Genomic DNA, 13,328 nt, shown 5'->3' on the forward strand with positions numbered 1-13,328 from the left:
TTTTTGCGCTCACACACACACGCACACACACACTTCCTGATCTCCGCTTCAGCATCTTCATCATCATCGTCATCATCGTCATCATCGTCACCATCAACTCTTCGGTGTTTAGTTGTTGTTATTACACTTGCCGAACCCACACGAGTGCGAATTGGAAAAAACCGCCAAACTCACTCCTTCTGTTGTTCGTCATCATCACCGGACTGTTGTTCGCCTGTTTTTGTTTGTTTTTTTTTCTTTGTTGCTCCATCACTCAAACCTCGTTCAACTGACAAACAGCAGCAGAGCAACTACTCTACTCACCTGAAAACGCATGCTGCAGTCCGTCGTCGTGCGCCTTCAACCGTCCGCCTCGTCCGCCTTGTCTGCTTCCGTCTGCCGTCGAATGGCTTCTTCCACCGCGCTGCCCATCATTACCTCGTACATTAACGGCGCACGCGTGCCTGTCGACGCTGCTCGTGCGGCGCTGTGCTTTGACAAGCGCAACCCAGCCACGGGCCAGGTGTTTGCCCAGGTGCAGTCCGCCGACGAGCGCGAGCTCAACCACGCAGTCGCCGTCGCCCAGGCCGCCCAGCGCGAGTGGGCCGCCCTGAATGGCGCCGAGCGATCCCGCATCCTGCGCAAGGCCGCCCAGCTCATCCGCGATCGCACGCAAGCGCTCGCGGAAGTCGAAGTGCGCGATGTCGGCAAGCCAATTGCCGAGGCGCTCAGCTACGACATCAACTCTGGCGCAGACGTCTTCGAGTACTATGCCAGTGTTGCTGCCACCATGCATGGCAAGTTCTTTAGCAACTTTAGCACGTCCGTGGCCAGTCGACCAGCACGATCGTTTGCCTACACGATTCGAGAGCCTTTGGGTGTTTGCGCTGGAATTGGTGAGTCGCGCGCGCAGCAATGTTGTTTTCGGAGAGATCCTGACTTGTGCATCCTGACTCGCACTCTGATCGATGGTGTCACTCACGAGCAATCCCTCTTTTGTTTTGACACACAAATCTCTTCCTCGGCCCAGGCGCGTGGAACTACCCCTTCCAGATCGCCTCGTGGAAGACCGCCCCCGCCCTGGCGTGTGGCAACTCGATGGTGTTCAAGCCAAGTGAGCTCACGCCGTCGTCGGCCGTGGAGCTCGCCGCCATCTTGACCGAGGCTGGTGTTCCCGCGGGCGTCTTTAACGTTGTCCAGGGCGCCGGCAACATTGGCCGCGGCATAACCGCACATCCCGACATTGCCAAAGTGACGTTCACTGGCGAGAGCGGCACTGGCAAGCATGTGATGCGGTCGTCCAGCGACTCGCTCAAGAAGGTGACGCTCGAGCTCGGCGGCAAGTCGCCGCTGATTGTCTTTGACGACTGCAAACTCGACGACGCCGTCTCTGGCGCTCTCATGGCCAACTTTTACACGCAGGGCGAAGTGTGCACCAACGGCACGCGCGTCTTTGTCCAGCGCAGCATTCACGACAAGTTTATTGCCCGGCTGCGTGAGCGCATGAGTGCAACAGCCCAACCAGGCATTGTTATTGGCAATCCCATGGACGAGAAGACCAATGTTGGAGCACTCATCAGCGAGCCACACATGCAAAAGGTGCTTGGCTACATTGCCAAGGGCAAGGCAGAAGGCGCCAAGCTGATTGCAGGAGGCAACCGCTTCCAGCCCACGGACGCCGCTTTCAAGGACGGCTACTTTGTCGAGCCCACCGTTTTCGATGAGTGCTCCGACTCGATGGCCATTGTGCGGGAGGAAATCTTTGGCCCCGTCATGTCCATCCTTCCTTTCGACACGGACGAGGAGGTCATTCGGCGCGCCAACGCCACATCCTTTGGGCTGGCCGCAGGAGTGTTCACCAGCTCGCTGCAACGCGCCCACACCTCTGTTGCGTCCTTGCAAGCTGGCATCGTTTGGGTGAACAATTACAACTTGGCGCCTGTCGAAGTTCCCTTTGGCGGCTTCAAGGAAAGCGGCATTGGCAAGGAGAATGGCACCGAATCGATCGAGAACTTTACCCAGCTCAAGATGGTCTACATGGAAATGGATGGCATTGCTTCTGTTTTTTGACGAAAAGAGAAAGAAAGAAGGAAAGAAAGAAAAAAGGGGGCAAGCAAGCAATTCGATTTTTGTGCGTGTGTGTGAAATTACCCATTGATAGATCAACAAATAACAATGACGATAATAAGGGCAACGACAACGACAACAACAACAACAACAACAACAACAACAACAACAACAACAACAACAACAACAACAACAACAACAACAACAACAACAACAACAACAACAACACAACACAACAACAACAACAACAACAACAACAACAACAACAACAACAACAACGCTCGACAACGATCAAATGCAAAGCTGCAAACTCGAAACACGAGATAAAATACTAAAAGCACAAAAAAAAAACAAATCAGAAAACAGATCCTGAAGAAATACCAAAAACAAAAACCGCTCTTGAAGCGGCGCGGCCAGCCAGCCGTAGCAAGGAGAAACTGGGCGGTTACTTGGCGGGTCGGGCCTTTGGTGCCTCTTCGATAAACTTGACGTAAGAATAGTACACGCTACCAGAGACGGAAATGTTCAGGCCAACAAAGTTGGCCATGGAGAAGATGTAATCGCCACCGAGGAACATGCCCAGGTAGGTGGTGAGGATGTTCTTGAGACAGCCGACGACGGTGGTTGTGAGCGGCGAGTTGGCCTTGGTGCACAGGAAGATGGAGTAGTTGAGGATCAGGCCCATGACGGATGAGAGAAGGAATTGGAATTGGAAGCCGGCATCGCCCCAACCTTGGAACTGGAGCATGGCGTTCCACTCGGCGGGAGCAAACAGGAAAAAGTACGCAAAGCAGAATGGCAGCGAGAAGAGCGAGTTGTAGTAGAGGAGGCCAATGGTGCCGAGCTCCTTGCTGTCGAGCTTCTTCTTGAGGACAACACCAGAGAGGGCGGTGCACAGGTTGTTGACTGTGACCATAAAGTATCCGAACGGATCGAACGCGAGATCGTCGGCGGCAGCGATCAGAGCACCGCCGATGAGCAGACCGACGCTGAGCTTGACCTTGGGCGTGGAGGAGACGCCGAGAATGTAGTACTCGAGGACCATGGTCATGAAGATGGAGAAGCGACGCAGCACGGTGAGCATTGGCAGGCTTGTGAGCTTTGTGCCACCCAGTCCGCTGGCCGTGTTGAGGAAGAAGAGCAAGGGCAGCGGGAAGGTCATCTTGGCGACGTGCATGGAGAGATCCGGGAAGGTGACCTTGCCCAGCGCCTTGAGCACTTGCAGCGTGACGATGGTGGCAACAAACTGGCCGAGCGCGACGCCCATGAACGACGGGAAGCCGTACGTGGTCAGGACAATCTTGTTGACAAAGATGATGAGGAGGGACGAGACGGCGTAGAACAACGCAGTGCCGATCTGCTCCCTGCGGGACGGGCCCGAGTGGGCGGACGAGGACGAGGACGAGCCGCCGCCGCTGCTGCTGCTGCTGCCACTGCCAATGTTGCCACTGCCGGAGATGTTGTTGATGTTGATGTTGTTGTGGATTGAGGGCATGCCGATCGCGATGGACTGACCGCCGGCAGAGGACGAGCCATCTGAGGCGGTGTCATGGACGAGGCCAGTCAGGTTGATCCGCTCACGAGAGCCGCGCTGCCCGGCCGGCAGGTGAGCAAGGCCCATGTGGCCCATGTGACGGTGCTGCTGCTGTTGCTGCTGCTCCATTTGCGTTGCGGCTGGTGAAGCGAGTTCAGGAGGGAGAAGCGAATAATGATAAAAATAATAATAATAATAAAAAATAACAGATTCACCCTTCTGAACAACAAGGGGAGGGGGAATGAGAACTGGGGTGCAAAATCAAAGATGGAAAGGATGAGGAAGATGAAGATTAGAAGGAGGAGGAGGTGTGGGGGGGGGGAAAGGGAAATTGTGTCAACGACGAGTGAAAGAGAGAGAGAGAGAGAGAGAGAGAACGCGTGGATCTCAAGGGGGGAAACACAGCCCCTCACCCTTCCCTTCCCCTCATCCCCAAAGGATCAAAAGTGAGCAAAATACAAGACACCCCCCAATTGGTAGTCATGGGGCCCGGCCGGGGGAAACTCGTGCACACTACCACGGGAGGTTGATTCATCAACGGACTGTTCCGGAACAGGAGGATGGATCACCAAGGAGACACATCCCATCATCGCAACAGCGTGGATCGGTGATCAAGCTTACCAGTCGCAAGCGGCGGAGCAAGCGTACAGTAGTCCAGTATTCTGATTCGGCTTAAACATCGAGTGCAAAACAAGGCGAATCACGAAAGCACAAACAGCAACATCGCAGTTGCCGCGTTGTGTTCGCTTGATTGTCGCGGCAAATCACCTGTCATGAAGCCAAAGCTCAGACACCAGTTTGTGACAACAAATAAAAAAAAACTCGAACATGCGTTGCGAAACAACGTAAACGCTCAGACCAGTCGCTGTTTTGTGTTGTTTTAGCAGGCTTTCTGATGCAGACAGCCAAGAGTGCCAAGCCAACCATCAGCCCAAGGATGGAGCGCATCCAAGCACAGGATGTCCATGTTCGTGCGCGAATCGCAGCGTGTGCTGCGCGAGCTCAGGCAGTGCTCGACTTGCTTGCCAAGTACGAGCTCGCGGAAGCAGCAAGAGCCGATGCACAACCAGCAGAAGCAAGCAGATCAGGCCCATCCGCGTCCGGCGCAGAGCAGGCAGTGTCCGATGCACCGTCTGAAACTGTGCACGCTGAGGCTACGGCACTCACGCCTGAGACGATGAGCGCAGGTTTCTCTGAGCCACGAGGCCAGCCGAAGAAGAAGGGAGCGAAATCCCAATCGCGCGCCTCGCCGACCAACGTCCAGGCTGGCAGGCAGCAGGCACATGCATCAAAGCCCACACCGCGTCCTGATTCAGCCGCCGTCGCCCATGCGCGCGAAACGCTCGTGCATGCTTGGCTGGTGGACCATTTGTTGCAGCAGAGCGGCAGTGTCCTCGCGCACTTTCCGTACGTCTACGAGCACGAGTGGGATGCGAGCGGGAGCCCTGATGGTGGACGCCAAGTAATTCCTCGCGAGCAGCGACGTGAGCGGCTCGGGAGCGGCGACCTGGTGCTCCATGCAGCGTCTGGGAGCGAATTTGCGGTCGTCGAGGTCAAGCTGATCGAGTTTCCTCCTCGCCGCAACCAAATCGAAAAAACTGAAGGCAACCCAAAGGAGCCTTGTACAAGTGCACCACCGGGCCATGAGGACTTGTCTCCTGCTCGTCAAGCAGCCGAAACCGAGACTTTGCCAGCAATCGCACCGACCTCCGCGGACAGTCTCGCATCCAAGCTGGCCGAACTCCATTTGAATGCCTCAGTCCCAATCCCAGATGCCACAGAATGCCTCAGTCCCAATCCCAGATGCCACAGAAACGAGCAAGTGTGATGCATCCGACGCCGGAGGAGATTCGTCGAGCAAGGACTCCAGATTATTAAGTCGTCAGCAGCCGAACGCCAACACGAGCCGGCAAAAGGCTGCCAAGCTTCGCGAGCAAGCCCTCCGCTACGGCGAATGGTGGATGCGCAAGCACCCTCAGGCTATTACGCGTGTCTTTACTGTGACCGGGGCTTCGGAAGATTGCATCAGCGAGCTTGGTGCGTATGCGAAGGGTGCGTGGCTGCCAGTTGTCGCCCTCTGATCCTTGCCCTGTCCTCCGACCATTAATATAGACCTGATGTTTCCATCTTTCGTCTCGTTTTCCTTTATTTTTGATTTGCAGCATTTGGATGCTCGTTCTTCGAGAGCTCACTTCATTTTTCTTTGTTCCTTGTTCTGCGTTGAGAAAAATGACTACTCTCTCTGTCGACGGCCAGCGCACCAGCGGCCAGAGCATCCGCACACAAAATGGTATGCCCGCTTGCTTCGTTTCTGTGTTCCTGTGTGGGTTGGTGTTGAGACAGGGGCGGTTGAGTGTACATTGCAATTGAAGCGCAGCCAACTTTGATTATTATTTTATTTTTATTTTATTTTTTATTTTTTGTTTGTCTCAACCTGCTTCTGTTTTGTCCTCGTGTTCTGCAGTCATGGCTGCCATGTCGGTCGCCAACATTGTCAAGAGCTCCCTCGGCCCGGTCGGTCTGGACAAGATGATGGTCGACGAAATCGGTGTATGTTAACCTCTTTTTTTTTTTTTTTTTTCACGATCTGTGAATTTTTTTTTTTTTTTTTTTGGTAATTCTCGTCCGTTTTTTTTGTTCCCGCGGTCTCGTCGGGAGCGTCACCGCGCGCACCCCTGCTGTCAGGTTGGAGTCGTCGTCGATGAGTAGATGGATGTGCGCAGTCCGATGCGCAGGTCACAGCAGCACGTACAGCAGCAACTCCCAGCAGAAAGCAAAAAGCGCTCTGAAACACGCGGCAGGACTTTTTTTTTTTTTTTTTTTTTTTTTTTTCGTTGGGTTTCATTCAGCGAAACTGTTAGATCAGCATTACGAAAAACAAAAAAAAAAAAAATCGAGCTCGAACAACAACAGAAGCATCAGACACAGTGCGATGGCTGTACATCAACCCGTGCAAACCTGCTCTTTGACAACCCCTCTGTTGCCATACTCACCCTCGTCACTTGAATTCAAACAACACCAAACAAAACAAAAAAAAAAAAAAAAACAGGATGTCACCATCACCAACGACGGCGCTACCATCCTCCGCCTGCTGGATGTCGAGCACCCTGCTGCCAAGGTGTTGTGCGAGCTGGCTCAGCTGCAAGACCAGGAGGTTGGCGACGGCACCACCTCGGTCGTTATTGTGGCTGCAGAGCTGCTCAAGAATGCAGACGAGCTTGTCAAGTGCAAGATCCACCCGACATCCATCATTGCCGGCTACCGACTGGCGTGCAAGGAGGCTGTGCGATACATCCAGGAGCACCTGTCGATCAGCACAGACTCGCTCGGCCGCGAGTCGATTGTCAACGCCGCAAAGACGTCCATGTCGTCCAAGATTATTGGCGCCGAGTCAGAGTTCTTCTCCAACATGATTGTGGACGCACTCGAGGCCGTGTCCAAGATTAACGCAAACGGCGACCGCAAGTGCCCCGTCAAGGCCGTTAACGTGCTCAAGGCGCACGGCAAGAGCGCTCGCGAGTCTGTCCTTGTCAAGGGCTACGCCCTCAACTGCACAGTGGCTTCGCAGGCCATGCCCAAGCGCATTGAGAACGCCAAGATTGCCGTGCTCGACATCAACCTGCAGAAGGCGCGCATGCACCTCGGCGTCAACGTTCTCGTGGACGACCCAGACAAGCTCGAGGCCATCCGTCAACGCGAGGCGGACATCACCAAGGAGCGCATCCAGAAGATTCTGGCCACTGGCGCCAACGTCATTCTCACCACCAAGGGCATTGACGATCTCTGCCTCAAGTACTTTGTTGAGGCTGGCGCCATGGCTGTCCGCCGCTGCCGAAAAGAAGATCTCAAGCGCATCGCCCGCGCCACCGGTGCCACGCTGTGCTTGACGCTCGCCAACCTCGAGGGCGAGGAAAGCTTTGACGCCTCCATGCTCGGCCACGCCGATGAGGTTGCTCAGGACCGCATCAGCGACGACGAGCTCATCTTCATCAAGGGCACCAAGGCCCACCCCGCCTCCTCCATCATTCTGCGCGGCGCAAACGACTTTATGCTGGACGAAATGGAACGCTCCGTCCACGACGCTCTCTGCGTGGTCAAGCGTGTCATGGAGTCCAAGTCGCTCGTTCCCGGCGGTGGTGCCGTCGAGGCCGCCCTCTCCATCTACCTCGAGAACTTTGCCACCACTCTCGGCTCGCGCGAGCAGCTCGCCATTGCCGAGTTTGCCCACTCGCTCCTCGTCATTCCCAAGACCCTGGCTGGCAACGCTGCCAAGGACTCGACCGACCTCGTTGCCAAGCTCCGTGCCTACCACAATGCTGCCCAAGTCGATTCTACCAAGACTGAGCTCCAGTGGTATGTGGGGGAGGGGGGTTTGTTGCTGTTGTTGTTGTTGTCGTAGTAGTAGTAGCAGTTGTTGTTGTTGTTGTGCCTCCAAGCTCACTTTTGCCCCCGTCCTCTTTGTTTGTCTCTTTTGCAACATCAGGACTGGCCTTGACTTGATCGAGGGCGTTGTTCGTAACAACTTGGCTGCCGGTGTTCTTGAGCCCGCCATGAGCAAAATCAAGAGCTTCAAGTTTGCGACTGAGGCTGCCATCACAATTCTGCGCATTGACGATATGATCAAGATCACCCCTGACCAAAAAGACGACCCCAACTCGTATCAAAACGCCATGCGCTCTGGCGCACTCGGGTAAACGATCCGGACTTCTTTCTTTTTCCCCCTCGCGCAAGTCCTTTTTTACTTCTCTTGCGTCATTCTGGATGATTGTTGCCTTGCCCCCGTTTTTCACTGCCCGTTGTACTGCTGAACCAAACAAAAACAAATTGTACACCTATCATACTCTGCTGCTGCGTGATTGAAACAAAGAGTGTGGAAGCTGGGAAGAACAAAAAAAAAAATGGCGTTGGATGAAATCAACAGGCAGACAAAAATCCCGTCGCGCAGCGTGTGACTATGTATGTAAAGGGTGTTAACGAGCTTGGAACTGAACCACTGGAAACGACAAGAACGAAGACAAGAGCAGTGAGAACAAGACAAGAGCAGTATTGTGCAGATGCATGTGGAGACGACGCTCTCTTCTGCATGCTTCCAACAGAGGTCGGCTTACTTCGTCGCGTTCGCTCCTTGTACATGATTCTGTAACCACATGCGGTGCACTTGATGGCATCCCGTTGCTTGAGCTCGTTGCGGGCACGGCAATCTGGGAAAGAAGGAAGAAGCAAAAAAAAAAAAAAAAAAAAAAAAAAAGTGAGAGCTCAAAGACCAGAGCTTATTCGCGCTGATTGCAGCGCAAGGGAGACTGGAAGTGTCAAGGAAGGGAAGTGTGAAAGGCGTGTGGTGCCCCCAAAAACCAGGAGGAGCGGACGCGCGAAAGAGGGGGGCAAAGCTGAGGCAAGCATGGTCTTTCTTGAACGTTGTCTCCACGTTCTCTTCGTCCTGCGCTGGCTGCTCCCCGTCCCCTGTCCCACCATCGCAGACGCCCGTCAGTAGGCTGTGTGTTGTGCGTGTGCTGAACGTACTTGCGCTGCCGCAGATGTAATACATGCCCGTCTGGGGTTGTTGCCGATCCATGCTTTTTGTGTAGTGGGAATCGAAAGAAAAAAGCAGACTGGCTCAGACAATGAGCAGAAAGTTACAAGCGGGTGTCATATGTAATGGGGAGAAAATGATGCTCGATGAAAACGAGACGTTGTCGGAGAATGGGGCCGAAGCGAAACAAAGTGCTGCTTTTGCGGGCGTTCAAACCGACCCGACTTTTGAGGAGGCTTTCTGTTGCTTTCGTGGGATAGTAAAGCCCAACCCGTGGATACATTCACGTTCAAAATATAATTGACTATCAATTGCAACAGGCAAAGGGCGAAATGTGTGAAGGTACGAGCGGTTCTTTCCATTTACAACTTTTGCGCGAATCAACACCTCGTATCGTCGGCTACGTTCGACCTTGAGCGATGGATTTTGAAAGGATGATAGATCGTGGTGATTTTTAATCGATTGTTGCAGTGCCGACTGCGGTACGAGGCGTTTTCGCAAACCCTGATTTTTGCAGTTCAAGTTGCGCTCTTGCAAAAAGTACCTGGCAGACGACTTAAAGTCCCAAAAATGACAACAAGTTGTTCTACGGCCGCGCCGCGCCTACCACGTCAATTCCAAACATTGGACATTCATCAGGCGCCAAAATCGAGGCCCGTCCAGCCGGGAACGGTCGCGTCTGGAGCATTTGGAGCGTTTTTTCCAGGTTGCCATTGCAACTGTGGGCAATCCGACGTTTTTCTTTGGCCAAATCGCTCGCAAGTCCGAACCCGCGGGATGCCATTCCTCACTCGCAATCGCTTGAATCAGACTTGAGTGTTACTGGCGACCGCTGTGCTTTTCAAATGGAACGCTGAAACCAAAGCAACCGTTGCTTGTTGTTGTTGTCTGTTCAACAACCAAACCGCAGCCCTTTGACAATTTATTTTTTGTCATTTTTTTGTTGTTGTTATTTTTTGTATTTGATGGGCGCCTCACCGTGTCCAGCCCATGCACTCTCCGTCCACGCCTCTGATCGTGCTGACATGCTCTCGATCTCCCGGTTGGCCGTCCAAGCAAACAAAAGGTGTTGGGGTTGTGGCGTTCGAATCAGGACGAATTTTTTTCTTGTTTTTTGGTTTTTCCTGTTTTTTTTTTATTTTTTTTCAAGCCAAACAAACACAAACACACAAAAATCCTGTTCCAAAAGCAGGTTCAGCTCACTCCCAATTTCACCAAACAACCCCTCACCGAAACACCATGTCTGAAACCCTCAAGTGGACCCTTGGCCTGCTGAACAACGGCAAGTACCTGACCCAGGAGACCTTCGGCAACCAGATGAACATCAGCAGTAAGTTGAACCGCCGCGCGTTTTTGGATGTTGTTCTGTGCAAACGCGATCGATTGAAGAAAAGACCACAAAAAAAAAAAAGAAAAGAAAAAAAAAAGAAAAAAAAAAAACACACAGTGTTCCGCCGCTTGTTTTGCTGAGGGAGCACCTCGACTCATCGCCGTGCGGCGCCTCTGAAGCTCGCTGCGCTACATGCAGTTTGCCACGAATGCCAATCGGTGTATGCTGGCGGTCGCGCTCGTTCCTTGCACTGCAACAATAGGTGTTCGATACTTTGTTTTTCTTGTTTTTATTTTTCGATTTTTTTATTTTTATTTTTATTATTATTTTTTTGAAGTGTGGCCGTGAAACTTTCGCGGTGTCTCTGCTGCGCGTTCGCTCGACTGCAAGCGTTCGCTTTTGTCGGCGTTCTGCCAACGACAGCCTTGAGAATCAGTTGCATGTGCGCTGAATCTCCGTCGCTTGTGCCACTGCCTTTCCTCAACAAATACTAGCGATCTCGCCAAAAAACAAAAGTTTTTTTTTGTGTTTTTTGTTATTTTTTATTTAAAAAAACTCTTCAACACTCACAGTTTGCGCTGCTTTGCTTTGCGTTTTCCGTGCTCTGCTTCCGCGCTTTGACCAGGCCCGTTCCTCCGCAAGAAGCAGATCTTCACTCTTGAGCAGAACCCCGGCTCGAGCGTCGTCTTCTTCCTTACGTAAGTTGCGCGTTGCTCCATGTCATCGACTTTTTTCCTTTTCCTTTTTTTTTTTTCCTTTTTTTTTTTTCTCTCTTTCTTCTTCTCTTCCTTCTCTCGATTGCTGCAATCGTCGACGGCGGGCGGATGGTTTGGCGACGCCCGAGGGACTGTTGCGTTGGACGCAGAGCTCCTGTCGGGCTCCCTGTCCCCATGTTGTGCATCCGGCGAAGTCTTGCTTGTGCCTTTTTTTTTTTTTAGTTGTTTCAATTTCAATGTTGTTTGTTATGTGTTTTGTTTGTTTTGCGGCTGGATTTGGCACTACTTTCTTTTCTTGGTGCGGTGCTTTTTATTTTTTATTTTTACTTTATTTTATTTTATTTTCAGCTTTGCTTTTTTTCTTTCTTTCGTCTCGTGCGCTGGGCAGTTGCAGCCTCTTTGATGCCCGTTTGGTTTGACACATCCTTTCCCCCTTTCTTTGGATGCATCGCTTGCTCGTGCTGCACGTTCAATTTTGCGGTGGTCGGTTTGTTTTCCATTTATTTTTCTTGATGTTCAGTTCCACCTTCCTCTGCACCACCTTCCTCTGCACCACCTTCCATTCATTCCTTCCCACATCTTGAATGATTGCTGACTCTTCGTCTCTTCCTGCACTCCAACCAACTGTGATGCTCACATTGTTTGATTTTCCCCTCCTCCATGTCCTACTTATTTCCCCAAATCCACGCAGCCCCAACGGCAAGTACCTGAGCGCTGGCCCCAAGGGCGAGTTCAACGGCGCCGCCGAGGAGAAGGGCAAGAACGAGGAGTGGACTGTCGTCCCCCAGGCTGACGGCCGCTGGGCGCTCAAGTCCACCCACGGCTACTACTTTGGTGGCACGGAGGCGTCTCTGCACGCTTTCGGCCGTGAGGTTGGCGAGTCTGAGAAGTGGTCCATCCACCTTGCCATGCACCCCCAGGTTTGCATCCGCAACGTCAACCGCAAGATGTACGTCCACCTTGCTGGCGAGGAGCTGACTGCCGACGAGGCCATCCCGTGGGGCCACGACGCGCTCGTCACCTTTGAGTTCAAGGGCGGCAAGTATGCTCTGCGCGCCTCGAACAACAAGTTCCTCGACAAGAGCGGCAAGCTCGTCGACGCTGTCAACGACGACTCTCTCTACATTATCGAGTTCAACGACTCTCAGATTGCCCTCAAGGCCAACGACGGCAAGTACCTCCAGGGCTACGGCCCCAAGGGCGCCCTCCAGGCCCGCCGCACCCAGGTCGGCAAGGACGAGCTCTTTGAGCTTGAGGACTCGCACCCCCAGTTCTTCCTCACCGGCCAGAACGGCAAGCGCGTCTCCATCCGCCAGACTGAGGAGATCAAGGCCCACCAGGCCATCGGCGACGAGACCGACGCCGAGATTTTCCAGATGGAGCTTGTTGGCAGCAAGGTTGCCTTCCGCTCGAACAAGGGCAAGTACTGGACCTCGCAGGACGGCGCCATCAAGGCCACCTCGGACAAGCGTGGCGACACTGAGCTTTTCGACGCCACTTGGCTCGGCCACCAGGTTGCCCTCAAGGCCTCCAACGGCAAGTTTGTGGCCATGAAGCCCAACGGCTCGTACGCTGCCACCGGCGACGAGATTGACGAGATTGCCAAGATCACCCTCACCCTCAAGAACCGCCCTCAGCTCGTCCTCCGCTGCGAGTACGGCTTTGTTGCCACCAAGGCCAAGGAGGCTATTGTTGCCAACGGTGTCGAGCACGAGGTTCTCTCCCTCGAGGCCAACGAGGGTGTCTACGCCTTCAAGAGCGCCAACGGCAAGTACTGGAAGCTTGAGGGCGACGGCAGCTTCACCGCCACCGGCGCCGCCCCCGAGCAGTTCCACTTTGAGTTCCTCCTCCACACTCGATTTGCCATCAAGCACGTTGCCTCTGGCAAGTACATCAAGGGCGAGCACCAGGGCAACTTCCGGGCTACCTCGACCTCTGTCACCAAGGACGAGCTCTGGGAGTACTAAGCGAACGTCTTCTTGTTCCAGCTCATTCACACAATTTTTTTTTTTGTGGTGGATGCAAAAGTTGTGTTGTTTGGTTGTTCCTGTGAAGTTTTTGATTTGACACTGCTTTTTTTTGTCAATGTGTACAATTTCTTGTCTCCCATGAGTCTTTGTTTTATTCTGAGTAAATCTGAGAGTAATCCGAACATATCACGGTGACGGGCAA

At 53.1% G+C, this 13,328-nt stretch overlaps 6 protein-coding genes across 6 annotated transcripts; 4 read left to right on the plus strand and 2 right to left on the minus strand.

Moving 5' to 3' along the window:
* The first annotated feature begins 183 nt into the window (after positions 1-183).
* Positions 184-2,196, plus strand: CAOG_00500 (betaine aldehyde dehydrogenase). The gene is made up of 2 exons (XM_004365314.2): positions 184-875; positions 1,010-2,196. The coding sequence occupies exons 1-2, from the start codon at positions 314-316 to the stop codon at positions 2,047-2,049; spliced, it is 1,602 nt and encodes a 533-aa protein (XP_004365371.1). The 5' UTR covers positions 184-313; the 3' UTR covers positions 2,050-2,196.
* Positions 2,197-2,297: 101 nt separating this feature from the next.
* On the minus strand, positions 2,298-3,805 carry CAOG_00501 (solute carrier family 35). Its single transcript, XM_004365315.2, has one exon. The coding sequence runs from the start codon at positions 3,707-3,709 to the stop codon at positions 2,492-2,494; it is 1,218 nt and encodes a 405-aa protein (XP_004365372.1). The 5' UTR covers positions 3,710-3,805; the 3' UTR covers positions 2,298-2,491.
* Positions 3,806-4,475: 670 nt separating this feature from the next.
* CAOG_00502 (hypothetical protein) lies at positions 4,476-5,661 on the plus strand (the record flags this gene model as incomplete). The annotated part of the gene is made up of 2 exons (XM_004365316.1): positions 4,476-5,298; positions 5,384-5,661. The coding sequence occupies 2 exons, from the start codon at positions 4,476-4,478 to the stop codon at positions 5,659-5,661; spliced, it is 1,101 nt and encodes a 366-aa protein (XP_004365373.1).
* An 83-nt stretch (positions 5,662-5,744) lies between these two features.
* CAOG_00503 (T-complex protein 1 subunit alpha) lies at positions 5,745-8,418 on the plus strand. The gene is made up of 4 exons (XM_004365317.2): positions 5,745-5,870; positions 6,045-6,130; positions 6,630-7,933; positions 8,064-8,418. The coding sequence occupies exons 1-4, from the start codon at positions 5,750-5,752 to the stop codon at positions 8,272-8,274; spliced, it is 1,722 nt and encodes a 573-aa protein (XP_004365374.2). The 5' UTR covers positions 5,745-5,749; the 3' UTR covers positions 8,275-8,418.
* A 132-nt stretch (positions 8,419-8,550) lies between these two features.
* Positions 8,551-9,152, minus strand: CAOG_00504 (hypothetical protein; the record flags this gene model as incomplete). The annotated part of the gene is made up of 3 exons (XM_004365318.1): positions 8,551-8,573; positions 8,689-8,781; positions 9,101-9,152. The coding sequence occupies 3 exons, from the start codon at positions 9,150-9,152 to the stop codon at positions 8,551-8,553; spliced, it is 168 nt and encodes a 55-aa protein (XP_004365375.1).
* A 1,158-nt stretch (positions 9,153-10,310) lies between these two features.
* CAOG_00505 (fascin 2B) lies at positions 10,311-13,312 on the plus strand. Its single transcript, XM_004365319.2, has 3 exons — positions 10,311-10,440; positions 11,066-11,138; positions 11,848-13,312. Exons 1-3 carry the CDS (start codon positions 10,350-10,352, stop codon positions 13,121-13,123), a joined length of 1,440 nt encoding a protein of 479 aa, XP_004365376.1. The 5' UTR covers positions 10,311-10,349; the 3' UTR covers positions 13,124-13,312.
* The last annotated feature ends 16 nt before the right edge of the window (positions 13,313-13,328 follow it).

Source organism: Capsaspora owczarzaki (genome assembly GCF_000151315.2).
Source record: "Capsaspora owczarzaki ATCC 30864 unplaced genomic scaffold supercont2.1, whole genome shotgun sequence".
Lineage (NCBI taxonomy): Eukaryota > Filasterea > Ministeriida > Capsasporidae > Capsaspora > Capsaspora owczarzaki.

Excerpts from the sequence above, each read along its gene's own strand:
- CAOG_00501 (XM_004365315.2), bottom strand. The coding sequence starts at position 3,709 with ATGGAGCAGCAGCAACAGCAGCAGCACCGTCACATGGGCCACATGGGC.
- CAOG_00503 (XM_004365317.2), top strand. The coding sequence starts at position 5,750 with ATGCTCGTTCTTCGAGAGCTCACTTCATTTTTCTTTGTTCCTTGTTCT. Across the intron at positions 5,871-6,044 it reads GAGCATCCGCACACAAAATG|TCATGGCTGCCATGTCGGTC; the intron begins GTATGCCCGCTT and ends CGTGTTCTGCAG. Across the intron at positions 6,131-6,629 it reads TGATGGTCGACGAAATCGGT|GATGTCACCATCACCAACGA; the intron begins GTATGTTAACCT and ends AAAAAAAAACAG.
- CAOG_00500 (XM_004365314.2), top strand. The coding sequence starts at position 314 with ATGCTGCAGTCCGTCGTCGTGCGCCTTCAACCGTCCGCCTCGTCCGCC. Across the intron at positions 876-1,009 it reads GGGTGTTTGCGCTGGAATTG|GCGCGTGGAACTACCCCTTC; the intron begins GTGAGTCGCGCG and ends TCCTCGGCCCAG.
- CAOG_00505 (XM_004365319.2), top strand. The coding sequence starts at position 10,350 with ATGTCTGAAACCCTCAAGTGGACCCTTGGCCTGCTGAACAACGGCAAG. Across the intron at positions 10,441-11,065 it reads CAACCAGATGAACATCAGCA|GCCCGTTCCTCCGCAAGAAG; the intron begins GTAAGTTGAACC and ends CGCTTTGACCAG. Across the intron at positions 11,139-11,847 it reads AGCGTCGTCTTCTTCCTTAC|CCCCAACGGCAAGTACCTGA; the intron begins GTAAGTTGCGCG and ends AAATCCACGCAG.